The sequence below is a fragment of the Anas acuta genome, chromosome Z (assembly GCF_963932015.1).
Source record: "Anas acuta chromosome Z, bAnaAcu1.1, whole genome shotgun sequence".
NCBI lineage: Eukaryota > Metazoa > Chordata > Aves > Anseriformes > Anatidae > Anas > Anas acuta.
This window is the reverse complement of record NC_089017.1, coordinates 43,341,075-43,367,811: the sequence shown is the minus strand read 5'-3', so window position 1 is coordinate 43,367,811 and position 26,737 is coordinate 43,341,075. Positions and strand designations below refer to the sequence as shown.

Genomic DNA, 26,737 nt, shown 5'->3' with positions numbered 1-26,737 from the left:
CAATCTCCTCTACTCTAGGCTAAACAGGCCTAGCTTGTTTAGTCTTTCCTCATAAGACAAATGTGATACCTGTGTAACTTTTGGTCATTTCTTTTCTATTCTTGTGGATTGTCTCCCATTTTGGCAGCAGCAGAACATGGAAAAAATGCCAGGAAAAATACAGAAAGTAGGAAGAAAAGTAAAATGGGATACCCAGACTGGAATATTGAATAAATTAAACGGGAAAAGGCATGCAAGCTAAAAATCAGAAATAGGAGTACAATTATGTATGGATCTTCAAACAAGTATAAGAAAGAAAACTTGATGTATGTATCTGTGGAAAATTGGTGATGGCGCATGATCAGATGTGCATCTGCCTTATAGTGAGGAGAGTTAAGGAAAAATGACAGTGAGGGTTATTATCTAGATGATTTAACTAGATGATTTAACTAGATGAACCTGAGCCATCTACTGATGGAAGTACAAGGGATCTTCTCCTTGCAGGATAAATGTACTAAGTTAGGAATTAAATTCAGAAAGCATTGAAAATGATATTCAACAAGAATACATATTGTTTTCATTGGAGAGTTTCTTGGCTGTAGGATTCTTTTATTCTGTTTGACACAAAGGGAAAAGATTTTATTTGGTTGCTCTATTTTCTTGATCATCTGATCCATAAGCATTTCTGGTGGAAAAAAAAAAGAAAAAGATTAATTTTTAATGCTGATAATAACATCATGGTGATTTAACGTATGGTTCAGTAAATTCAATCTTAAGCTTGGGAATTCATATTGAATGTGGTCTAAGTGGAATTTTTCAAATTGCAGAAAATATAAATGTTTCTTTCATAAAAGCAACAGTTTAAGTGACAGGTCTGTTTTGTATTTATAATTTACAAAGTACACAAAGGATTTTCAATCTTAACATTAGTTAGTTACAAAGACATTGCATGTAGGTGCTGTCTATGGTTTGTAATTATCCTCTCATAAAGCACATCTGGAGAGAAATGTTTTTACCAGACATAAACATATCAAGCATGAGAATGAATTACAGAAAACTATTGTTGAAACATTTTCAAATCAGCAAATGCTTTTTTCTCTTTCCATCTTTATTCTGAAAAGCTTTCAAAAGAAAAAAAAAATAGATGAGTCTGGGAGGAAGGAAAAATAGAAAGAAATTTCTGTGCTAATTTATCTGAGTTAATGCTTTTTCCTGTTATGAATCTCCCTAATTGACTGAAGAAATGGAAACAAGTCTTTTAAAATTGAATATGTGGCATTAAAGCAAATGTGGCACTCAGATCTTGGGCAGTTGGGATTCTGGAGGACTAAGCATAAAGTAATAAAGTGTGCCTAAGAATGAACTTCTATAATCTTCCATCCAATGAATACTGGTGGATTATGATCATCTGAACTAGCCAAGTGCAAGTGGTTGTGGACTGAAAGAACAGTTGCTTTTCCTACTCTTCCTTTTACTCCACTGTCTAGTCTGAAGTCATACTTTTATCTTCTGTGTGACTGGTAAATGTTGAAGTCCCTCTAAACTCCTTGTGAAACCTAGCGGAGGTCAATCAGAGGCAAGGTGAACTTGCCTAGCTGCTTCTTGATAAAAATTAGAGGTGATATATCTCTGCCAAAAGTTGACAGAAGCACTCCTGACATGCCTTTATCAGTTCACACATAATCATGTCTACCCAAGCCTTAAACTTTCCAGTTCAAAAGAGAGTGTCTAATCATATGTATAGCACTGTTTTTACCATTAGTCTAACTGGGGTGTCAGGGAATGAGCACACAATTCATTTGGCATCAGAAGCACTACCAGGCTAGGAGCCTCAAGTAGTATGAGATGAAGGGACGAATGAAGTAATGACAAAGGGCGAGGAATGAGAAAAAATAGTTAAGTTCAGACCTGCTATAACGGAGAGGATCTCTCTGATTTCTGTGTAAACTTAAAGATGTTAGCTAAATATTTTGTTCTCAAAAATAATGGTGACAGTCTTAATTCTTCTTTCGTAATGCAGTGGGAGTTATAGATGTTATTAATTGTATTTCATCACTGTGGTTTGCAGCCAGAATGTTTTTATAAGATTTATTTAGCATGAAGAAAGGGCTATGGGGACAAAAGAAAGAGTGAGAACCTTTTCTCTAGTTCTGTTTTGTCTAAAATGTCACCATGAACACCCCTGCTGAAGCAATATCTACAACAAGTACCATATTTTTCACTTTGGATCTTGATAACCTTAGATTTATATACTCTTAGTGATACAGTGAGACAATAAGGAATTTGGATGATTGAATGTGAATTATTGGGATTACAGAAATATAGCATATCTGAGAAGTTGTTTTAGTAAGAACAATCGCATAACCTTGTCTTATTTATAAATTTAGCTTTTATCCTTAAAGAATAATTCTTTAAAAAAAAAAGAGAGACCAAACTGGGGAATGTCCACTTCTTAATGGTCAGGATTTCCTCAGAACCACGGAAGCAAAGGAACATGGAAGTGTTTTTTGCTGTCTGCAGAAACTGCTGGCTGACTAACATTGTTTCTAGCTTGCTCTGATATGTGCTAGACATAAGCAAGGAGGGCAAACAGAAGAAAGTCTGTTTCGTCAGCATTTGGAATACTTGAGGAAAGATAATGAGTAGCTCAGTACTTGAAAAAGTGGTAAAATCATCGGGGAAAATTTTTCATTGCTTTGTTTTCATTTCTTGGAGATAGATTTTAGAGATGTGTCTGAGAATAGGATAAGAAAATTAGCAAAGATGGTGAGTCTGACCTCTAAAAATAGAATCTAACTTATTGTAATGTAACTTCAGAAATAGATTTATGCCATTTCACAGTTGAGAGTGTCAGTAATGTTCAGGTACTACTTGGTTTGCTGGACCAGTGAAACTATCAGGAAATATGTGATTTAAAAAAAAAAAATAAAAATAATAAAATGTATGAACTTTATTCTGGTGAGAACTGGATTTTTATTTATTTATTTTTAATGCTTCCCATGCTTGTAAAGCACAAGGTGTTATACAGAACAGATTTATTGTTATGTTTTCGAAACTGGTATGGATAAAAACTGTTGCTATTAGGTGTTACCTGTGTGTTTTTCTAGAACCAAGATTTGGCCTGCATAAGTTAGCTGAATTCACTATCATGATTCAGTTTAAAAGACAGATTAAGTTAGAGCCTCAGTTTAAACAAACCTTTTATTTTCTTCCTAGGTGAAATGGAAATTCCAGATTCAAATGACCCCTTAGGTCATGTGGATGGACTTGAGAGACCAATTCCAACACCTAAAGGTAAAATTAACTATAGTTCCTTTTTTTTTTTTTTCCCCCTCAAATTATAAACATACTTTATAAAGCACCAAAAAAAACCTGTTATGTTTTTACTTATCTGTATATACATCTCTGTAAGAACGGCAGCCTTGCATGTCTTCATATTTCTGATGCTAAGTAAGAACAGTGAGATTACAGGAGTCTGTAAAAATATTTTTTAAGCATTTTCTTAAGGCCTGCACTGAGGGATTATATGATTGACCCAAACATATGGTTATTACTACCTTCCTGCTATATTGTTCGTCAGGTAGGTGCCATGAATATGATCTGATTTTGTACAGTACCACGCTTGGCATTTATAGGTAAATCTAAAGATCTCTCTGAATATCTTTATCTTGAGATAACTAAATCTAACCTCTTTAATTTATTCTTCTGCGGCAACACAAGCGTACTTACAATTTAAGGATCTCTGAGCATTAGCGATATTTTTTTTTTTTAACAGACTGGAATAACAGAATTTATAATAAATTGTTGTTTAACGTAAATTTGTATTATACTTTATTACTTAAAGTGTAGATCCAAATGCTCTGACTTGTAAATATTCTCCTTTATGTATGCTTTATGTATCCTTTTTGTATCATAATCACAGATTTACTGCAAATTTTGATTCCAAATAAATAGCGTAATTTCATAAAACAGAGCACTTTCAGTATTTTGCCTGAAGAAACACATGCTTTCTAACTTGTAGTACAGATTTTTTCTTCTTATGGATCCAACTGCTATATAAAGACTGAGGCAAACAAGACATTCAGTACTTCAGCATTTTCTCTGTCATGTGTAACCAGGCCTGCCACCTTGTTCAACAATGGGCCCACATTTTCCCTAGTCTCTCTTTTGTCACTGATGTGCTTATTGAAGCCTCTTTTGCTCTCTTCGACATCCCTGGACAGATTCAATTCCATTTGGGATTTAGCTTTTGGAATTTAATTCCCTGATAATCTCTAAGTATAAGAATTATTTTATACTTTCTGGTGTTTTTTTGTTTGTTTGTTTGTTTTTTCCCCCACCCCCCTCCATATGTCAACCTTTATACTAGAAAAAAAATGCTCTCTGACTTACCATTAGCAGTCTTAGCAAGATGAGAACATGTTGTAATCTACCAAGCTCTGAGATACTGGCCAGATATTTTTCTCAGAACTTCTTTTTCAGAGATCTCAAATTTTGAGGGGACCGTGGAATACAGTCACTGTATGCTGTCTTAGATATCCGATATTAAATAATTCTTTTTTATTGTGCTTCATCTGAAAGTTAGATTTCTTACCTTGCCCGTGCTTATTGGAAGATTTTCCAGAATCTTCTGTTAATCATCTATTAATTTCTATGCTTAATTGGATAGAAAAATGACATGGCTACCTTTCAGAGAAATACAGATAAACACAGAAGAAACTGAAGGATTTTCTAATCAGGATCTGGTCATTGATGTGAGATACTCTGTTCCTCCCATTTGAGGGCAAACTCAGGACATTCTTCTTCCCAACCTTTTTTTAATTGCTTAAGTTCCCAATTTATTTTAGAGGATTAAACTTTGTCTTCCATTACAGGAATAATTTAAATAACTGTCATTTGTGTCAGCCACACAGTATGCCAGAGTTGTGTTATCACCTCCACACTCAAGTACCCAATGCTTTTGAAGGGAAAAAGTCAATGTTAATCTTTAACTGCAATTGACAGACTTGTAGAATGGGACCGTCTTACCAATTAAACTCTTTTGTTATGTCTGAATTTTTAAGGATGCAGATATAAAAGAAAATGCTCCTGGAGCAAAGGAGTTGTAGTTATTTCCTTTTCCTTTTTTTTTTTTTTTTTTTTTTTTTTTCCAGAGCCACAGGCAATACCTGTCTGAGGAAGTAATTAATCACATCTCAAATGTTTCTACGTCATAAGGATTTTTATTTTCTTCAGAGAAAAAAAAAAAAGAGACCCTTGTTCTTATATGACTCATTGGTATAGAATCAGTTGCTAGTTTCTAACATGTCTGGTCTGGAAGTGGCCTCATTTTGCTCCTCTTATTTTTGTGGCAACAAAATTCTCAAATAAGCAAAAATCCATTGGCTGAAACATTTTGTGTCTTTGGTTTGAATGTTAACACAAGTTAACGCTTGTGTTTCTGTATCATAACAAGGCAACAGTTTTTATTCCAAAAATCATTGCACAGTTGTATTTTGGAAATTTGTGTGTACCATGAGAAAAATAGAGCCCTTAACTTCTTCCACCACATTGGCCTTCATTGAGGAATGTTTAGTTACACTAATCTGTGACCTTTATTTTTTTTTTCTCTTAGTAGAATTGACACAATGTAAGCCTGAAAATAATAGTAAACAAGCTTCAGTATTGCCAAGGTTAGATCCACTGCAGAACTGTGTAGTTCACTTTTGTCCTCAGAATACTCCAGAAACCCTGAAAAATGTTTCTGTCTCCAGAAGTAACCAGGTTAAGCAAGATATTATTAATAATATGCAACTTTTAAAGTTGTATGTCTGTTCATTCAAGTGAAACTAGCCTTCTAGTTCTGGACAGACTTAATTTCACTATGACAGCAGCTTCTGAAAGTTGATGGGATAGAACCATGACTCAGCCATCAAGGAGAATTTATCTACCAGTAAATTTACTGAATAACAAGGAGAATTTACCCACCTGTTTCCTTTAAGTGAACACCTGAACTGCTACCAAAAGAGCACTGTCTCTGAGCAATGTTTTTCTGGAACCAGAACATAACACTGAGCTTTTGCTGTAGGATAACTTAGGTCTTCTGGAGGTCTTTTGGGTGTGTTGGAATGACAAATAAAAAAATCTCTTCCCAGTCCAATGAGTTCCACCAGGTAGGACACAGTCTAAGTAAGACACCTGGGCTTCATCCCTCTAAGTGTGAGAAAGTACTGCTCAAAAATAGGTTTCCTTCTGCTAATAGGAGAGCATAAGCCCATTGATTTAAGTGTGAGGGACAACATTCAGACTATGGCAATATTTCAGTGGCAATTCTTTATTCCCAAATTGGCTGTAATTTGTTCCAAAGTATATCTGAAGTATCCAGATGCTTGTGTATGTGATCCAAAGTCTATGTGATCCAAAGCATTTTATTTTACATGTTTGTGGATGCGTTTTTGTACAGTGAGATCAAATCATAAAAGGAAAATGGGGTGCAAATGATGGAATTAAATTAGGCTGTAAAGGTATCAGTTCATCTGGAAACATTATGTGGCAATGTATAACTCAACTTAGTCTCCTTAACTACTCCTGTATTTTAGGAGAGCTGCCAAACTTCTCTTGCATTTCCTAACATGGATTCAATATATTGCTATAGATTGCTCGTCTTTGTACCGGAGTTAAAGGGCAAAGAATTGAGAAGACTGCTTCACATTTAGGAAAACAATCTGTGCAAGAAATGAGGAGTCTTGACTTCTCCACCCTCTCCTGAGTGGTGCTTCTCAGTGTATTTCCAGTCCTGATTTATATGTGGAAGGAGCAACTTTACTGGACTGTCACCATCTACTGAGGTGCAGTGGTATGGTACATGTCCCCTAAGCTCTTATACTTTCAGCAGGGTTGCTGTACAAAACTCCAGAAAGAAGTGCTTTATATTTCAGCAACTTTCATCTTTCATATCTCTTATGACAGTGTTCTGATCTTAGATAAGCTCAGAACACTCCACAACACTTTGATATTTTTATAGATTACCTGTCAATTCTTTGAATACTTTATACTCTTTTACTGTATTCGTAACGGTACCTTCGGGAGTAGTGTCATCTTTCTCAAGTCATTTCTTTTACCTGTAAAATTAGAGCACTGTTAACATTATGCTATTCCATAACATAAAGTATGTTTTTTAAGTCAAAAATATGTCTTATTATTGAAAATAGTGAATTAGCTCCTAATGATAAACATGATTACTTTATATATATATATATATATATATTGTGTTGGATGTAAAGTATTATTAACCTTGAACGAAAATGCCGTCACAAAAGGTTGCTAGTTGAAGCTGAGGCAAGAGAGCCTATGTTATTTTTTTTTACAGCCTACAAAAATAACTAGGAGTTATTTGAAGACAAAAATGAGAATTGTAGAGAGGTAGAAACAAAGAAAAAGCAAGGAGTTGAAGGAATGATAATCCCACATTGCTATTTAAGCAAATTATGTTATATATTTTTCTAATGGTTTTGAAAACTGAGAAGTCCTACAAGATGAACCAAAAAAGGCTTTGAATTAGATCAGTTTTGCAGAAAATAAAATTTGCTTTTTTATATAGAAAAAAAGTTGATTTTAAATGTTTAGTAGTTCAAGCGAATGCTGTTGCAACTTATGATATGTTATATAATACTGAAGAGATGGATTTATGCTTTTTTTCCAACCGTTGCATTTAAAATTATTTAAGCGCATATATGTCTTATCAGAGAACATGCATTTTAAAAGGTGATAATATATATATATGTGATTATTATAATTTGCTCTGAAGATATTGTTTTATGTTTAGGTATCTAGCACTTTATGATTCAGACTTTCCATTCTTTCAGAAACTGGATATGTGAACTTGGAATAGTATTGTACAAATAACTACTTAGGCCATGTGTAAATTTGGCAAGTCACTTAAACTCTCCTTGCTTTACTTTCTACATTTGGAAAGAAACACTGATGATATCTTCCTATTTCCTAAGACTTAAGTATTCTTAGTGATTAAGAATTTTTGAAATAAATAGCTGCAAGTTTTTGATAATTGCTACTCATGGAGGTGATCATGATGATAGTTTGAAAATTAGTTATGCTTGGTTATTTATAAAATCAGTATAGGGAAAATGAGCAGCAACTAACAAAAATGGAAATCAAAACTCTAATCAAAAACATCTATGCCAGAATTAATTTGATTCAAAGTAGCTATAGAGATTTAGAGAGTTTTTTTAGAACAAAATCCAAAATCACAGCTAAGATCTTAAAATAACAGAAATAGAGAATGATCATTTTGTGTCGTGTTTATGACAAGCATGCCACATATGGTTTGAGACAATAGCTATGACATCTAAGTCTCAGAATAATATAAATAAAAAGAAGAAAAAATAGTATGGATGTGGGGTTTCTGTGATAGTTACTTTCTTTATGTTTTTAGCTTAAAATGTGTCTTTGTGCATATAAAAACAATTAGACATTCGTACCGTATGTGGGAAAAGTTTATTTTTATATTCCTGCCAAAACATGCAAAATAGTCCTGTCATCTTAATTTTGATTTGCTGTGGAATTCTGTTTGATATATTTCTATCAAATATACTTCATGTTAAAATATGAAGTACTGGCAACGTAACAAAGACATTTCAAAATACAAAAGAGTTCTCTAGCATTCGTGTCAGTCATTTCCCTAAGATATTTTATTCACAGGATACATACAGTATGATAGTATAACATCTTATGTAGATTAAGTTGTATCATTCTCTCATAGCTTCTTGACAGAACAGTTTTTACTCCATTCAAGGAAAACAACTATTAGTAACGGTTGTACACTATGTTAGTAACCATAATAAAAGAGAAATTTAATTTAGAGTGCCTTTGCCTACAGCAAATGCAGAGACATCCGTCAGATATCTTTTCCTTTTGTAGTACTTCGAGCATTCTGATAACCAAGCCAGAGACCACTGAAAGCAAAGGAAACATTTTCCTTCATTTTCATGAACTTTGGAACAAAGCCAGAGTACAGAAAAGACTGTATATAAAACCAGTTTTTCTGTAACAGAGAAAACTGCTGGCCATTATACTTGGATTTTTATGTTTTTAAATGTATTTGAATACCTATATTCCAAAGGAAATAGAATTATTTCTAACATGGCATTTACAAGTTTAGTGATGCTTGTTTTGCACATAGCAAGCCCAAACCATTTTATAGAGAATATTTATTCTTTGTTTCATAGATATTTCACTATTAAAGCAGACAAATAAATCTGTTTAGGTTTTAAAAATCTCTAGTTGTCTGTTACAGAACAAAGAATATAGAACACATATTAAATAAAATATAAGTCCTAGTGTTATCATGTTTCATTTTCCTCTGTACTTGTCCAAATGAATGTTTACTTATTAAGAGAGAGAGTTACATTGAAAAAGTTTGCTTTTAGTGTTTTTAGGATACCATTTTAGTCTGGGAACCAGTTTGTTTTTCCTCCAAATCATTGTATCAGGCTGGCATACACACAATATTTGTGGTGTGCCGTACATCACAAAAAGTAACTGCTAATTATCACCACAGAAATTAAATAAGGAAAATGTTCTTAAGAATATGGTTGGTAAAATTTTCCACTTTGTTTGAAAGATTTGTAATTTGGGGTTGTCTAAATTGGATACCAAATAACAGGGCAGTATATGAAATGCTGCCCACTCTTCCATACAATCACTTCAGATTCAGTAAGTATATAAATCCCAGACTTCAGCATTATTTCTCAAAGAGAAAATGAACCTAGCAAACAGAGTGTACACTTCAGGGTACTTTTATAAGCAGTGGATAGGCCTTCATGTTGCCCTTAATGCACCTAAGCTTTTCCACAGAACTTTGAAGAAAACAGGAGTGCTTCAAAGTTCGGTAGGTTAAAATATTTATTACTTGATTTGTAATAACAGGGTAATTTAAAACACTGCACAAAACAAAATTGGCAGGAGGAGTAATGAACTAAAGCCAAATTTTGACCTGCAGGAAATGGATTCAGTTACACTGACTTCAGGGGAAGTGCATCTAATCACACTGGGTCTGAATTAGTCCATAAATCTTTGGCATTACTTTTAGTGGTAATAGTTTTGTTCTCATTATTAATGGGATCTGATTCATAAATTCATATGAAATATTTTGTTTTAAAAGCTATAGACCAAATTGCTTCCCATAGTAATTTTAGTTTAATTGGAATAACAGAAAGGTGTAATGTGGATTTAGTCTTGAATTAATAAAAATTCTTGATCTTAATAAGTAAATTTAACATCTATTTTCAGCTGAATTAATTTAAATATAATATCCATAGCTAACCTCAGCTGAAGACTCAACCCAGGTCATTTTAAGTCAGGAAAAGTGAAATAGAGATAAGTGGTTAAGCAAGCTATAAGATGGCCAATGATGCAAAAGCTGACAAATAGCTCAAGAATGTTGTAGGCTTCTCACATTCCTCTGTGTTAAGGACAAAAATTGTACTGCAAAACCACAGTGACTGTCAGCTTACAGCACCTGAATTGGCCCCATAATTATGGAAAGCATCCTCTCTGCCTCTCTCGCTTCATAGGAATCAGGAGATCAGGAGCAGCTCTGAGCTAAGTGACTACCTCTGTGCTGGCTCCATGTTGGAAGTGGTCAAGCCTCTCGTCCAAAAGGTTCTTAAAACTCCTTCAACTCCCTTGTATGGGAGACACCCTGGTAGACACAGTTTATTCAGGCCACCCTGGGAGACACAGTACTGCTCACTTGAGTTGGTGCTCTCATGGCCCTATGTTGTGGCTCTGGTCTTCCACCAAACAACTTACTGTCACTGACATGACTGGATGTCATTGCACTTCCTCAGTGTCCCACCCCCTCCTTTTTTTTTCTTTTTTTTTTTTTTTTTTAAGAATTAGTTGATTGTTTTTCTATTTACTTTTCCGCTTCTTTTCATAAATTGCTTCTTCTAACTCAATTGTTTTTTATTGACCATGGCAACTCTTTTTCAAACATATTTCAAATTAATGCAAACTGATTTATCTTCTTGCCTGTATACTCTGCCTCAACTTTCACAGTTTGAAAATAAGCTACATAAGGATTATGAAAAAGTAGCAAAATAAATATTTATATTCTTTAAATAATGAGTAAAAGTGAAACAGGCATGGAAATTCCTTTTCTTCTTGGGGGAGGGGGGGATGGACGACGGGACAGGACCTTGCTTACATTCTTTCTTACAGTAATTTGATTTTCCGTTACCTGCCAGAATGTCATCCTCGTTATTCCAACTCTGCAGCTGTGAAATGTAACCGTAAGTGACAAGAAATCCTAAACAAGACCCAGCAGAAAGCATTCATATATCTCCTCCACATTTTCTTCTTTTTTTTTTTTTTTAAACAAAATGTTTTAATATGTTTTGTGTTCTGTCAAAATGTTTTAAAGACCACTAAGGAATAGTAGGCTAACAATAGGGAAAATTAATGTAAGATTGCAGACAGAATAATTTATCATTTTATAAGCAAAATGATAACAAACTAAATTTTCTTAAGTTTGTAATGTTATGTAGAGATTATGTATTTAGATTTTACTTCATTTTCTGTTTACTGACATACTAAATTCACACTTGCCTACATTGTATTTTCATACTGGAAAACAAGAATTCTTTTGAAATGCCAGTTGTATAGAACAATGCAATACTTGGTAAAACCCATTTTTTCAGCAAAATTTGGTTTTCTAAATTCTTTGTATTCTGATGTTTCTACTGCCACTTGTTTCTTTTCCAGTGTTACCCCTAGCCATTAGAGAGGAACTGATTTTCATGGTTATGTCAAATGTAAATCAAAGCAGAGCATCAATTTTCTTAAAGGTATTTCAGGAATTAGACTGAGAATGTTGAGTGCTACATTCTGGTGTTAGATTCCTGTACAGTGATATGCTATTTCCTAATTAGACAATTGAAAAATAATCTAACTGATAGGAAATAGCACATATGGACATGAGTCAAAGTTACTTTTTTATTTGGATCTAACTGACACAAAAGTGAAGTGCAATATGAAGTATACGTAATGCTCGGCATCTAGATAAATTCGTGAAAGGAAATATGAACATGACAGATGAATACTTTTCTCACTTGTTTTGACAATCTCATTATTATTTCAGTGGAATTGAATGCTTTCAATGTGTGATGCACTTCAGTTGCAGGACTTCTAATGCCAAAACAAATTTTAAAGCAATAAGCTACAGAATTTATGATTATCATTTTTTTCACATTGTTCTTCTGTCAATTATTCCATTTATCACTTGAGATCACCAATACAGCATACAGCCTTCTTGACAAGCCCTTTGCTTTCAGCAAACAACAAGTTAGTGATTTTAGTTTTCATTTATAAAATTAAAATCCACAATATCTGTTTACTCAATATACATACAAACTTTTCTTTGTCCATTTTAGCACTATTTTGGGACTTGAAAAAAAAAGAAAAAGGGCAGCCTATTGTTAATTTAAAAATGTATCTTCAAAGTAGGTGAAAGGAGATAGAAATGTAATGGTATTAACTCATATATGACCTGCATAGTTACCTGCAGACAAACCTGAAGTCAATCACAAAAGACAAATTGGAGTGTGACGCTATTCTTTATCTAGGACAGTGAACTGTATATTTATTTGTTTATCTGTTTGTATATCCTTGAAAGAAAGCTGAAACTGTTTCCAAGATCCATTCATAAAAATATGCCTGTGGGTAGTCTTTTATCCCAACTCATGTGAAGGTTGATCTTTTCTGACCTCTTACCCTTACAGGTTACTTTCTGACCTTTTTGGAACCAGTAAACAATATCACTGTAGTCCAGGGGCAAACAGCAATCCTCCACTGCAAGGTAGCAGGAAACCCATCTCCAAATGTCAGATGGCTAAAAAATGATGCTCCTGTGGTGCAGGAGCCAAGACGTATCATCATAAGAAAAACAGATTATGGTTCACGTCTGAGAATCCAGGATCTCGATACCACGGATACAGGATACTACCAGTGTGTGGCTTCCAATGGGATGAAGACGATAACTGCAACAGGAGTGTTGTTTGTAAGGCTTGGTGAGTTCCTGGCTTATATAATTGCTCAGACTACTTTATTGGCTAGGTATTAGTTTTCACAATAGCTTAATGAGAAATGAATATGATGTTTTAAGAATTCTCAGCAATGAAAAGAAATAAATAAAGCCATTGCCAGGGGCCTCTCCCCCATCGCAGAACGTCATGGTTGAACTCGATACCCATTCACCAGTAATAAAAGAAAGTAAATACAGATGGAAAAGTCTGTAAATATGTAGCAAAGAAAAAATTTTAAGTGCCAAAGTAACGTATGAAACGGTAACATTTCATTGCCTGAAGTTTTCACTTTAATGATAAGCACAGATCACTTAAAAAAAAAAAAAAAAAAGAAAAGAAAAAAAAAAAGAAATTAATTAAAAACCTGCTTCTCTTCAGTGTTGGTTTTTGTTTCCTTGTGATGCTCAACAGCACTGTACCTATCTTTGTGAAATACCATGTTGGTACTGCTACTTGAAAACTGGCCTCAAAGTCTGCCCTTTGAGAACAGACCTACTGCATCTAACTACACTTTCAAAAAGTACTTTTGTTGTTTTTTGAAGACTTGATCATTCAGTTTGCTAGCAAAGCTTTTATTTATTTGTTTTGCTTGTAAGTGTTTCTGATGTAGTGAAAAAATAATTCAAGACATTTTCCTAAAATGTCTTCCAGTTTTATAATGATAATAACTAACTCCACAGTTTGTTTGTGGTGATTCATTAAGTGCTGGCTATCAGACCTTGTTCCCGTTGTGAGAAAGGTTAAGGGCATACCCTTGTCATACCATAAACTCTGATAGTAAGGCTCAGGTGAGGCTTAGTAAGAGGTAAGCGATGTGTCAAGATAACACATTGTCTTTTTAACAGCCTATATTTTTATGGCAGCAGATATTTTCCAACAAAAAATAAGTCCACTCAAGTTGCTGCCTGAACAGACAGAAAGAAGATTCATGTGATTTTTATTTGTGGTCTTGAAAATAGCAATATGTAATTATGTGCAGGAACCCAGAGGCTTTAGTTTGAATCTTAAGACAAACCCTCCTTAAAGAGACAGTTTGCTTTAGGTTGCTTTATTTTTATTTTTATGCCAAACTTGCCAGCAATGTTTGTTTGTTTTATGTTTGCAGGTCCAACAAACAGCCCAAATCACAATCTTCAGTAAGTACATTTTGGAAAATTATTTAATGCACTCTGACCAATTTTGCTCTGTAAGAATTTGGTTCATAAACTCAGTAAACACTGCCTGCAACCACAGTACGTTTACTAAAAATATCTAATATGACTGAAATCTCACAGAATGACTGAAACCGTTTCTGACAGGAATAGCATTGTGTTACTGTGGGTTTGGGTTTGATCAAATATTCTCAAACAACTTCTTCTTGCTTATTTCATGTTTAGGACAATGAAAATACCACAGAGTCATGATGTTTGAACACTAATTGTTTACAGGGCATGCATGGGCTGGATGAGCAGTTGAAAATGAACGGGTAAAATGCTTAGGTTGCTGTGGTTGTAAATTTATCCATGTTATACTATTATAGTTTGAAAAGTCAGATAAAACAAAACTAGAATCCTCTCTTTGCGCAGTTAGATAACCTCTATTTGTTAGTGTCATTTTGACTTTAGTAGTTACTGGCTGATTTTTCATAGTTGTGCTTAGTTGTTCACTTGCAGATCTAATCTCATCTTTATGACTGGCTCAGCTCTATGTATCCTGCTTTATCTATTAGTTTTAATTTAAATAATACATATTGTGTATTCTTAAGATAGATTCTGCAGCATATCAATTAATGGCATATGGAATGCAACAAGGCCTTTTTATGCGTTAATTTCATAAAGTTACAGTTGGAATTAAGTAATTAAAAATAAGGATAAAAGTGAATTTGTAAAGATGCATGGATGTTTTTTAAGACATACATAACTGGTCAGTGCTTGAAACCACTGAACTGCCTTGAGTGGAAATTCCTTAAATTGCTGCAGTGGACTGACCACCACAGCACCCATTTTATAGATACTTTACTCAATAATCTTACGTGTATAAAAATAATAACACATAGTACACATTCTTGTACTTTATATATGCACAGAATGTGCAAATTAATTTAAAGGATTTCAGCATTGTAAAGATTTCACAACGTTTAATATTTTTCTTAAAATTGATTGCTAACGATTGAAGATTAAAAACAGCTGTTCAAGACAGCATACAAAAAAAAAGTAATAATTTCTGGAACCACTGAAATCCTACTTAAGATTATACAGCACTTTAAAAAACTGTTATGCACCTGCTCTACAAAAGGTAAAATAGTGAGATGCCAGGAAGCCATCCAATCTTTTACAGGTTTGGAAAGCAGAGGCTGGTACAAGAGAGAAACTAAGATATGCATAGTGAAGCACTGAACTGAAGTTCAAAACAGTTCTTGGACACAGTTGAAGAGTAGTGAGATCTCAGAATAAGGTGAAAGGCTGGGAACCAGGTTTTACTTTGATTCCTGTTGTGTTATTAAGCAAATAATTAATATTATTTCTTTTGGTTTCTCTAATACTGTATCATTCGACCTCTTTTCCTGCACTGAGCATTGCCTTGTTACTATTTTACGTATATCAATATAATTTAAAAACTAAAACACACACTGTTAAAATGAAAAATTAAAATAAAATATGAGACACAGAATTCTTGGTTTTGTGCCCACTAAAAGGATAAGTGGATTAATGTTTCTTAGATATCTTTAATTCTTGCTTTACCTAGCTTTTGAACACTGTTATTTAACCTTCACTAGTTTTCAACTATATGTTAAAATAAAGGAATAAACAACTTTATTTCATATGGTTCTGGAACTGTCTTGGGATTAGGACACCCCTAAATTGGTCCTGTACCAATGGTACAAGGGGTGAACCTGGAAGTAGTAGCTTTCCATCATCTTTTTGGGCTTGCCATTGGAAATGTAATGAAGAGTACAGTACTGGTAGATTATTTATTTATTTATTTTGCATATGTGCTAGGTTGAAGAGAAAGCTGAAACTTGAGAAAAGCAGTCAGAGATCAAAGGTCAAGAGAGAAATCTTGAGGGACTTGGCAATGGAAGTCCAGGAACTTTGGGGGATTACAGATTTTTGCCTCATTTAATACCTGCCCCTATTTAAATTATTTGCACCTTTCTGCATAATCAGGTTTTGTCCACCTTTCCAAAATCCTTATCCTCCTTTTATATTAATTTTTGTTCCCTTTTTTTTTTTCTTTTTCAATTCCCATGTTCGCCAACTCCTGCCTAGTACTGCAAACAAAATGCTATAATTTGACAGTGTTATTTTTCCTCTTTTCAGAAACTATGTTATCATTATTGCTGTTGTTTCTAATGAATATTTTGTATAACATTGTGCAGGTCAACTTGTAAGCCAGAATTAAGTAAAAGGGAAAAAGATGAATGAAATACCAAACTGCTTGGAAGGGGCTGGTGTGGAACAAAGGGCTCTTTCTGTTTGCTGGCTGTACAGCACAGTCTTGTGTTGAACCACCTGAGTTCTGTTTCTCCTGGCATTAATGCTTCCAAAGAGACATGCTTCAGTGAAAGTACTGAAACCTAAAACCATTGTATCTTGTTTTAAAACTATACCTAATGAATTATTAAGGGATAAAAAACTTTACCTATACAGATAACATCTAGCAAGGTATTTTTATATAATCCATGTGTTCTGCTGTGGATTTTTAAAAGCTATCTAGCAACTAAGAATTGCTGCAGATCAAATGTGCATTATGCAGCTGGATTCGCCAGTGCAAAAAAGGGCCTTGACTGTCCGCTAGTGATGTTGAAAGATTTTTGTACTTTATTACTTCATTTATCAAAAGTATTAAAATTACTGAAAGTATTAATAGCTACTACAAATTAAGTTATAAATGAAATAAAATCGAAACGCTACCAAAAAACTAGGCTCTGTCCAAAGGGACATGCTACTAGAGGACATTTCTACCACGGGACGAGACAGCAGGGTGAATCCTTTCTCTCCCTGCGTAACATGTTCATATTTTGTATCATTAACATTATTCACTTTTTCCCTTGTGAAGAGAGATGTCCTGTCCATTCAGAAAGGTATGAATGAGAGGACATGAAATAATTGGGTAGTAAATACCAGAGAATGGTACTTTAGAATAGTTTACAATTAGGCAATGAATGTTAATCTCTTGAATTCTGAGGGTAGGAAAGCAGAAACAGCTGCCTTTCCTTCCAGAGATACTGCTCTTACAAGATAATGTCATTTTAAAGAGACTGTGTTCTCTAGTTTAAGTTATTTTTCTATTGAATTGAATAGTTAGATTGAATTTTATCCATTAGGCAAATTCCTGATTTGAAGCCGAGTTTCCTCACATAGGCCATGACTGTAGTGGAACCACCCTGAAGGGGATTTGGGATAGAAGATACCTAACAGTCTGTTGGCTCTAAGGTCCTCTGGAAAATCTGATAAGATTTCAGGGAACTAGGCTTTCTAAGTATGAAAATTCACTTTTTTTTCTTTATTGAACACTGAGATTGGTTCTGAATTTTCAGTTACCAGTGTCTGTATGCTGAATACTTATAAAGAGAAATAGGTGGGAAGAAATAGAGTCATCAATTAGAAGTTGCTATTAGTTCAGGGAGGAATTTTTTAGGTACTAACCATTCAGAACAACCTTGCATTGCTCACATGCCTTGTTTTATTCATGTAGTCTGGGACAATAATTAGAATTTTAAAATTCAGTCCACTGAAGAAAAATGTGAAAAGAAGTGTAGTCGAGAAAAAAATAGGTCTTTCAAATGATGAAAAATAAAAGGTTTTTAAAAACTAGGAACATCTGAGTTAAAACCCTGCTGAGGTATCCCAAGGCTAGTGTATGCAGTTTATTCTCTGTGGTTCTGCATATCCTACCACTTTTATTATGTAACTAAAGCACACACCTGCTGTGACCCCAACAGTGACCTTCTGCATGATATGACAGGTAGTACTACAGTCTTGTGGTGGGTGCAAGTATGTTTTATAATGTGACAAATTTATATGTAACTATAAATTGGAAAAGGGACTATGAACCTTGAGAAAGAGGATGGAAGGGAGTGGGTCATCACTGCACTTCACACCGGTGCCACCTCCTTGCCCATGCCTGGGGTCTTCCAGAAAAAAGACAGTAGCTGTAGGCAAAAATAATTATGTTAGCTGGATCTGTCTGGGAATCTAAAGGTACCCACTTTAGAAAAGGAAGAATACTTTCCTTATAATTGAACAGCACCAGCACCACTCCTTCCTTTTCTTTGAGTGGCAAAAACTCTTTTCTAGTCTCAGTGCAGTTCACACACTAATAGCATTTTTAATCTTGTAAATCATGTGAGATTTTTCTTAAAATTCACATAAACAGATGTTTTAATACCTAATACAAGGCTATTTCAACTCAGAATTTACAGTGTTTATTCAGGTCCATTAGGACCAGGTGTTCAAAGACGGGCTTCCTCCAGAATGACATGCATGCCTCTTGTTTCAGCAAAATATACACTTGGAAGAGATGTCCATATTTGAGCTCTATATGTTTTTCTATTATATTTGTGGTAACATCTTGAAGTTACAGAATAAGCACATACTTTGTCTTCTGCTTTCCTGTTTTAATCAAGGAAGAAGAAGGATATTGTGATTAAAACACTGGACTGTAATTTTAGAGGTCTGGATTTAATTTCTGGCCGTGCTCCTGTCTCCATATGTGATTGCAGCAAGTTGTTTAACCTTTGTCTCTCCATTTCTTGTACATCAAATGGAGATGGGCAATCTTGGGAATTCTGTGCTTTCCACTATTTATGTGATCAGATCACTTCAAAACATTTAGGGTGCATTCTATGCCCCAAAAGCAAGGAATGTTACTCCTATTTTGCAAATGAGGAACCAAGGCACAGTTTATTTCAGCCTGGTCTACATTAAACAGCATGTGTTTGCCTTGGCAGATTTCCTGGCTTCCTGACAATCCAATTTGGGGATCTGGCTGGAACATGCTGCAGTTCCTTTCTAGCCCCTGTGTGTCAGTTTCCTTTTTAATTTCAAGGTTGGAGGGGAGGCTATATTTCACCCTGGTGTGGTGTTAGGTCTCTTATCAGGGAATTTTGATCCACTGTCTCAGATCTGCTACTTGGCCCATCAGTTTAAATGTTCTTTGAGCCAATTTGTGCAGACTGAGACAGGAAATTTGTAGAGGAAGGAGAGAACTGAAATCAAGGCTTCAGTGAACCAGACATCACACTTCTTTTTCATGCTGTTTTTCTCTCTTGTCTATTTTAGAATGTAAGTTTTTTTGGCATACTGTTTGATTTTTACTTTAGCTATGTAGTATCCTAGTAAGGCTCAAAATGTCTCACAAATAAATGCATAACTGAAAATTTGGTCAGTCCAGAGCTGTAGCATACACTCAAAAGAAGTGTAGTCTGCTGTCTTATAATGGAAAGTGAGAAACTTTTATTCTAATCTTACATTTGTGGCTTTGAAATATATAATATATATATATTTATTCTCATTAAAAACCTAGAGTATGTGTAATTCAAGGCAAGATTAAAGAGCAGTAGAAGTGCTGGTTTGGGTTGCTTTGTACTACACCAGATCCTGGCTTCTTCCCACACTATGTTATTTTTTCAGCTTTAATTTTCCATTTAAATATTTTTCTAATCTTTAGTAAATAAATAATGAAGGACCTATGCATTTTATTATTTAGTGATAGAAGTATAAATTCAATATGTACTTACAAAATTGACTGATTTAAACACCACGTGTGTATTTAACGTGCTTAGCACTGTGGAGTAGAAGTAGGCATCTATGGGCTAGGAAGCCTACTTTCTATTCTCTAGAGCAATGATTAGGTTTTTTGCAGCCAAGAAGCTCTCTTATCAGTCAGGCTGTAAGGTGTGACTCTGAGAAGTGCATGTACAGCCAAGAGCCAAAACCTGTGTCTCTATATCTGCAACTTGTTATTTGAAGAAACTGTTTGTAAGTGGTAGCCTTTTCCTTTCCTTTTAAAAGAAACAAAGAATAAGGGAAAGAAGCTAACAGGGAACACTGAAAAAAGGTTAATATTTTGTTTCAATTGTTATGCCCACTAACCTGAATTATTCAGAACCACACCCCCCAAACAAAGGGATGCCAAGGATATGCAAAGATGATTAAAATTAGAGCTCTGTGTTACTATATAAATCAAATGCCCCTGAGCCCTTACAGTGTAATACAGCTGCTTTGTACTGAACGAGCCTGGTTGCAAAGCCAAGAAAGCATCCTTATGGGACTTCTTTGCTGTGGGACAAGACTTTCAAATAGCTTAGGAAGAGGCAATTAATTACACTTCTGTCTGCTTTTACTGTTAATCTAATATAGAGTTAAATCTGAGGAAGCACCTTGCCTCTTGTGAGTGGTACAGTCAAGATACTTTAAAATGGGTGGACCATGTAATGTAGCGCATTAACGTAGTGCATACCACTTTGGTGTTATATATGGGGCTCCAGCGCATAGTATACTAAAGCACAAGATTTTTTTTTCCTAAGAGATGTGCTTTCAAAAATTTAGAAGTTTAGCTTATAGGTACCCACCTACATAATTCAATGAAGCTGATGCTTTGTGTAAGGAGAATTTACCTGTAGAATGTGGACTGGGACAAACTCCTTTTTACTCTGTGGAGCAGTGGTCACGTTTCTTATAGCTAGGAGGCTATTTTATCAGTTGAGCTGTAAGGTGTGATTCTGAGATGTGCATGTACAGCCAAGAGCTGAATACAGCTCCAATTTTGTAAAAATGTGACCCCAACATGCACTCTTCCAACAAATTCAAGATTAGCAACAGGTGCTTAGGTTTGAGCAGCTCAGAGAAACAATTTATATTAAACTACCAAAGAACTTGCAAGCAAAATAAGACATTTGTTGATCCTTTTAAAGATATACGTAAATTGATATTCAAAGTAGTAATGGCCCTTAGGCTTTTGGCAAGAAGCTACTGCAGCTGTTGGACATCCCTGATATAACCAGGGATCTTTAGTTTGTTTTGATTTTACTTCCTCTCTCTTTCCCTCCCCTTCTCTCCTTCGTTCAGAAGCTTAAATGGCTTTCAAAGTATTTATTGTATGTCCTACAAAAGGACAGTTATATGTCCCTGGGACTTCCTGTCAGCATTTGAAGCCACACTGAGTATAATTAGAGTTCCTTAGGATGCTGAATAGCTTCTAAGTGCATACATGGAAAGGGTGAATATTGTAGTTAGGCACAAAGGTAAAGGAACACTATTCTAATGAAAAGTAGGTAATTCAACAAAATGAGGTAATGTTGTAACACCGTATCATAAATCATCCTTTCAATTTTTATGGCTTTATAGTTATTTTTTCTTTACTTTTGTATTATTTCATTCTCCGTTTCAGTCTGAAGGGGCCAAACTATAAGTGCAATTAATTCACTATACTTAAAGGTGAAACAGATGGTACAAAGTGATAAAATTTAAACATTTCCCTTCAAAACTAAATAACATCAGGTGTGATAGAAAACCTTTCTTTTATTCCTTTTTCAAAGAAACAGGAAAAAAAGTAGTTAGTAAACCTACCCTTTTAAATGTATACTTCTTTTGTAAAAGAAAATATGAAGTATCTGTGGTAATATTACTCTAAAAATAAAATTGCAAGAAATACATCTTACCAACAGTCTCCTCAAAAAAGTCATTCATATTATTACATTTTTCATTTTGTTAAACCAGATAATAGTACAAAAGAGGAAAAGTATTGCTTTATGTGGGAGACAAACGATGTATAGTGTATCACAGGTTTTATACAGTAAATATAACTGTACATATAAATAAATATATATATATATAAATATTTATATATAAAGTACATAGCTGTACTTTATACAATTTTATATAAAAACAAACTGTTTTTAAACATATGTGCTCACACACACAGGCACACTTTTTTCCCCCTAAAAAGAGTTCAATTTGCAAACCAGAAAGCACATTTTCACCTCACCATGCTTTACTTCACATTGGGAAATCAGTCTCTTTAGTTCAATGTATATATACATTGGTGTATATATACACCAATATATATGGAATATAATATATATATGGAATAGGTGTGTCTCCACAGGCTGACCTGCATGCAAAAATCCTGGTATTTTCATCTGACAATTTTACAAAAAACTTTTTTTTTTCTTTCTGCCAACAAAGTAGTTTCAGATTACAAAGCAATGAGTGGACGGGCAAGGGAAATATGTGTAATGTTAATTTAAAAATTTTCCCCCCAAACAAGAAAAGTCTGCCTCAGTAGGGAATGGTATAAGAAAATAGTTTCAAATGGGAACAAATCTATACTTTCAATAGGAAGAGTATAGACCGCTCTACTTTCTTCTGCAATAGATTACAGTTTATTACATGCTACTTAAAAACATATTCTTAATAGTTTCAAGACTAGGCAGTGAGTGATAGCTTGTAAACTTTCTGTCACTCAAACTGACAGATATACCAGTATTCACAGGATCTTAGTTTTCAAGCGTTAGGAACTAAATGCTAATGTGCTAATCTTAGGAGATATATTTGATCTGCCAATTGCATTTTCTTCAAATTTGTTTTGATTAATGAAAAGTTTATTAACGTTAAGCCTGATTAAATTAATTTATGGAGCTGTGGTGCTGCTACAATTGCTACTCACATCCTATCAAGTTAATAATGTTTGTGTGGCATCTGAAAACAAATTGTAACTGGATTTTGAATGTGAACTATTTTGCTTTGCCTGAAATAAAAGACAGCGTCCATTATTACATTTTTGGAAAATTTTGATTAAAAAAAAAAAAAAAAAAGACATTAATCCATGGTAAGGATTAATGAGGAGTGCAGTGTCTTTAGAAATGAGTTGTGAAAAGCATTCAGTAAAAGGTTTTAAGTTCAAAGGAAGAAAAGTAAGGGGAAATTATCATTTGGGATTGCATGAGAGCTGGGTGGATACACAGGCTTCCCAGCAGTTTTGTTTTTTTTGAGGTGCTGTGCGAAGGGTAGGCCAAATGCTGCTCATTTCTACCCTTTTCTAGTGGCTGGGGTAGAGGACCCTGTTTCTATTTTTCTTCTTGAGAACTCCAGAGGCTTTGATTGAAACTGGCATAGAATTTCCTGTGTAGAAAAAGATAATTTTCCTAATTTGGAAAACAAAAACAAAAACAAAAACAAAAACAAACAAACAAAAAACCACAATTCTATTATGTGGAATTATGATGACACACCAGAATTATCTCATGAGATCTGGATTCCTTAGCCAGATCTTGGTCCCACCCAGATCTTGATCACTGGAGCCAGCCAATGGATGGAAAGCTGTAATAATAGGCCGCTGTCTTCAAACTAGATCAGCCCAGAAGAGGAGATACTTATATGTTGACAGAAAGGAATGGCAAGGCACAAAAAATATTAGGTTTTACTCCAGGACTGTGGAAGACTGTAGGCACTTCTACTAGTAGTCCCTTTTCATACCCCCAGTCTGCCTCTACCTCCCATTTCCATATCCCTGGCTTCCTGGGCCCTCAGCAAACTTCTCATATTGTTGCCTCATTTAACCTTAAGTGCCAGCCCTGACATGGGTGCCAAACAATTTTATTTTCTCATGCAGATTGGCAAAGCATGCTGTAGATTGGGTATTTGGAGAATTTATCAGCTGAAGACTCATAGGCAGGGCTGAGCACATGAAGATGGAAATGACACAAAAAAATAGACAAATTTGGCTAGTGTTTCATTGGAACAGCAAAGGCAAGCCCCAGCAAGTCTCAGGTGTCTGCTTAATAGCACAGGAACAAAATGGCTGCTTTTTTCTTGAATTGGTTTTGGTTTGGTTTGTGGTTTTATTTATTTATTATTTTTTTTTAAGAGAAAAATGGCAATTTTCTCAGGACTCATTTTCTGAAACACCTGGACCATGTCTGTTAAGGTTGGAAAAAAAAATAGCTTTGGTCTTGGGAAAATTTCAGCTCCAATATGTTCTGTGAAGTAAAGAACAGCTATGAAAATAGCCTCTAGCACTGGGATGTGTTCTCAAAGTGTAACTTTCAGTAATGTTGCCTACAATATATAGTTCTTATTGCATCTATAAAAAAAAAAAAATAAAAAAAAATAATCTAACAAGTATTTAATGTTAAGAATTTCATATTAATGCTTAGATGCTTTAAAGAGATCACTTACCTCATGCTGGGGTTTTCTGATAAGCAGAATAAACCATCTTTTTTTCCTAAGACTGGAAAAATTATTGTGAAACTGCTATTTCAATATTGTAGGTTATAAATAGTTATGTTTCTGTAGTTTTAATAAAAATGAACTGTGAAGGACTTTGAAGATGAACACTTCCATGTTCATATAATTATGTAATCTTGAATTTATAGCTGATGCTATGATAATTTCTGGCTGTTTTACAAAGTTCTCTGCTATCAGACATATAATCTCTGTGTTAGCTGAAATAGCAAAACCGCTTTTGTTATGTTTAAAAAAAAAAAAAGGAAAGAAAAAAATTACACCCATATGGTTCCTTTCATTTTTGGATTTGCTCTGATATTTTTATAAAGGATCACTTTTTTAGGGATACAGTTCAATATTGAATTCTGAAATAATTTTTAAATAAAATATATTTAAAACCATTCTTAAAAAAAAAAAAAAAAGTTTGTACTTTTTAAATTAAAAAGCTAAGAAGGACTTTACAGAAAACTGTTATATCCCAACATTCAAGAAAAAAAAAGTATTTCATTTGTTTGTTTTGTCCTTTTTGTTTTGTTTTGTTGTTTTTGTTTTGTTTAAAAATTTTAAAATATTTAAAATTATTCCATTGCCTTCCCTGTAACCCCTTTCTCTTTGAGTTTGTACAACTACTGTTTTTGACTGTTCTTTCTTAATCTAATTTACTCTCAAGACTTTCTATCACCTACCTGCCATTCTGGCTTGCATATATATTCTGTCAATGGATTTTAATAAAGTGAGTAATAATATAAAATTTCTATTTCTGCGCATAATCTGCCTTTATAAATCACACCACCTGAGTATATACTTGAAAAATGTAAGTTGATATTTTTTTTAAGGAATTTATTAGATCATGTCAATTCCTGTGTGCATTTGTGGGGTGGAGGCTGCACTAGGCATGCTTGGAGCCACATTACAAGATGCAGCTGCCCTTCCTTCACCATTCCATCCCCAGACCAGCCTGTTTGGTGAAGCTCAATGTCCCTCCCTTCCATGGTATTACAATGATCAAAGCTGCCCCTTGTCCATCTCCCCTTTATGGCCTTCCCTTCCTGCTGGGCAGCCAACATGCCATCTTAGCTCTGTTCTTTTAGGCATAGGCAAGCTGCCCAGGTCCGGCCCTCTGTCTCCTGCATTGGCCCCAAGGCAGTGGTGGCCGTGCTCTTTGGCTGCCTGCTACCAATTTTACTGCTGCCTTTGTACGGTAGCAATTATAATTGCATTCTCAGCTGGTGGACTCTTCTGAGAACTTGTTGGAGCTAAGCTGTGTGTACTTGCTCAGGATGGCATGGAATGGGAAGGAAAGATAAAAGAGGAATTCTGTTTTCTGGCAGTTGGAGAAATAAAGAGTTGCTTGTTAGAGGCACTTTAAAAGGCTCATTGGGCCTACAGATTTTTCGTGGGAGTGTCAATGGGAGACAATTTATTACACAGTCACAACACATCAGGAAAGATAACTTGCCTTAAAAAGAAAAAAGAAAAAAGGGGGTGGAGAAGGAATCATAGAATAGGAGACAGTCTCAGTGACTCAGTCTCAATGATTTCTTTGGTGAGAAAGAAGTTGGAATGCTGCAAGGCCAGGTCCATGTTCCCATATGTTGAAATTAGCTTTCTGAAGCTTTTTCTTTTTTGAATTCTTCAGTAACCCTAATGGCAACAGATGTTTCTGATAAAAATATCTAATACTCGACAAAGCAGACTGGCAACCTTCCTTGGTTTTCCAGCTGACTCATATGATTTCAAGATTTTATCCAAACACGTTAAGACCTATGAAAGCAATGGGAGAATTTACATAAATACCATGTCAGTAAATTGAAAGAGATTGGAGGAAAGTTTGTAGAGAGTATTAATATTAGTTTGTTTTTTTGAATTTACATGTGGTAGTCAGAGGTTTATGACTAATGTGTCCAGGGACAATTCTTCTGTTCCTTGCAGAAATTTCAGGAGCAGGTGTCCTTGCTTAGCTTTGCTTGTTTCATCATCATAAGGACTATCTGCTTTGCAAACATCAAAATTCTTTATTTTCTGTCTCCTGACATGCAGTTGCACTGTATCTGAACAACTAAGCAGGTATTCTATAAGCTGGAGTTGTTACTACTTATTGAGTAACTCTGTGCTGCATCATGGGTAGAACAGCACAATAACTTGTATTTATTTAGGGCTACTTCAACTATTTCACCCAGGCTACTGTACTAAGAGCCATCTTCCCACTGTGTCTATACTTCTATATATGACTGTGGTTGAGAACAGCAATATTTTTTGGTATAACAAAACCTCTTCTAAACATGTAATGATAATTACATGAATGTCTGAGATACCGTCAAACCCCAGTAGTGCGTAGTATTATCTCACGAACACTGCCTCTGCTTCGTATGTTTGGTTCTTTCCTCCGTCTTTGCTAGTGAGGACTGTGTATTTCTTGTTACAGGAGTGATGGAAGAGGATTCTGTGAAAGAAGGGAAGTAAATA

At 34.6% G+C, this 26,737-nt stretch overlaps 1 protein-coding gene across 1 annotated transcript in view; it reads left to right on the top strand.

Moving 5' to 3' along the window:
* ROR2 (receptor tyrosine kinase like orphan receptor 2) overlaps positions 1-26,737 on the top strand; it is a 151,521-nt gene that overhangs the window by 104,160 nt on the left and 20,624 nt on the right. Inside the window, exons 2-4 of the mRNA XM_068667765.1 lie at positions 3,196-3,273; positions 12,759-13,046; positions 14,167-14,197. Of these exons, the coding sequence (XP_068523866.1) occupies positions 3,196-3,273; positions 12,759-13,046; positions 14,167-14,197 (397 nt within the window). The remainder of the gene's footprint in view (positions 1-3,195; positions 3,274-12,758; positions 13,047-14,166; positions 14,198-26,737) is intronic.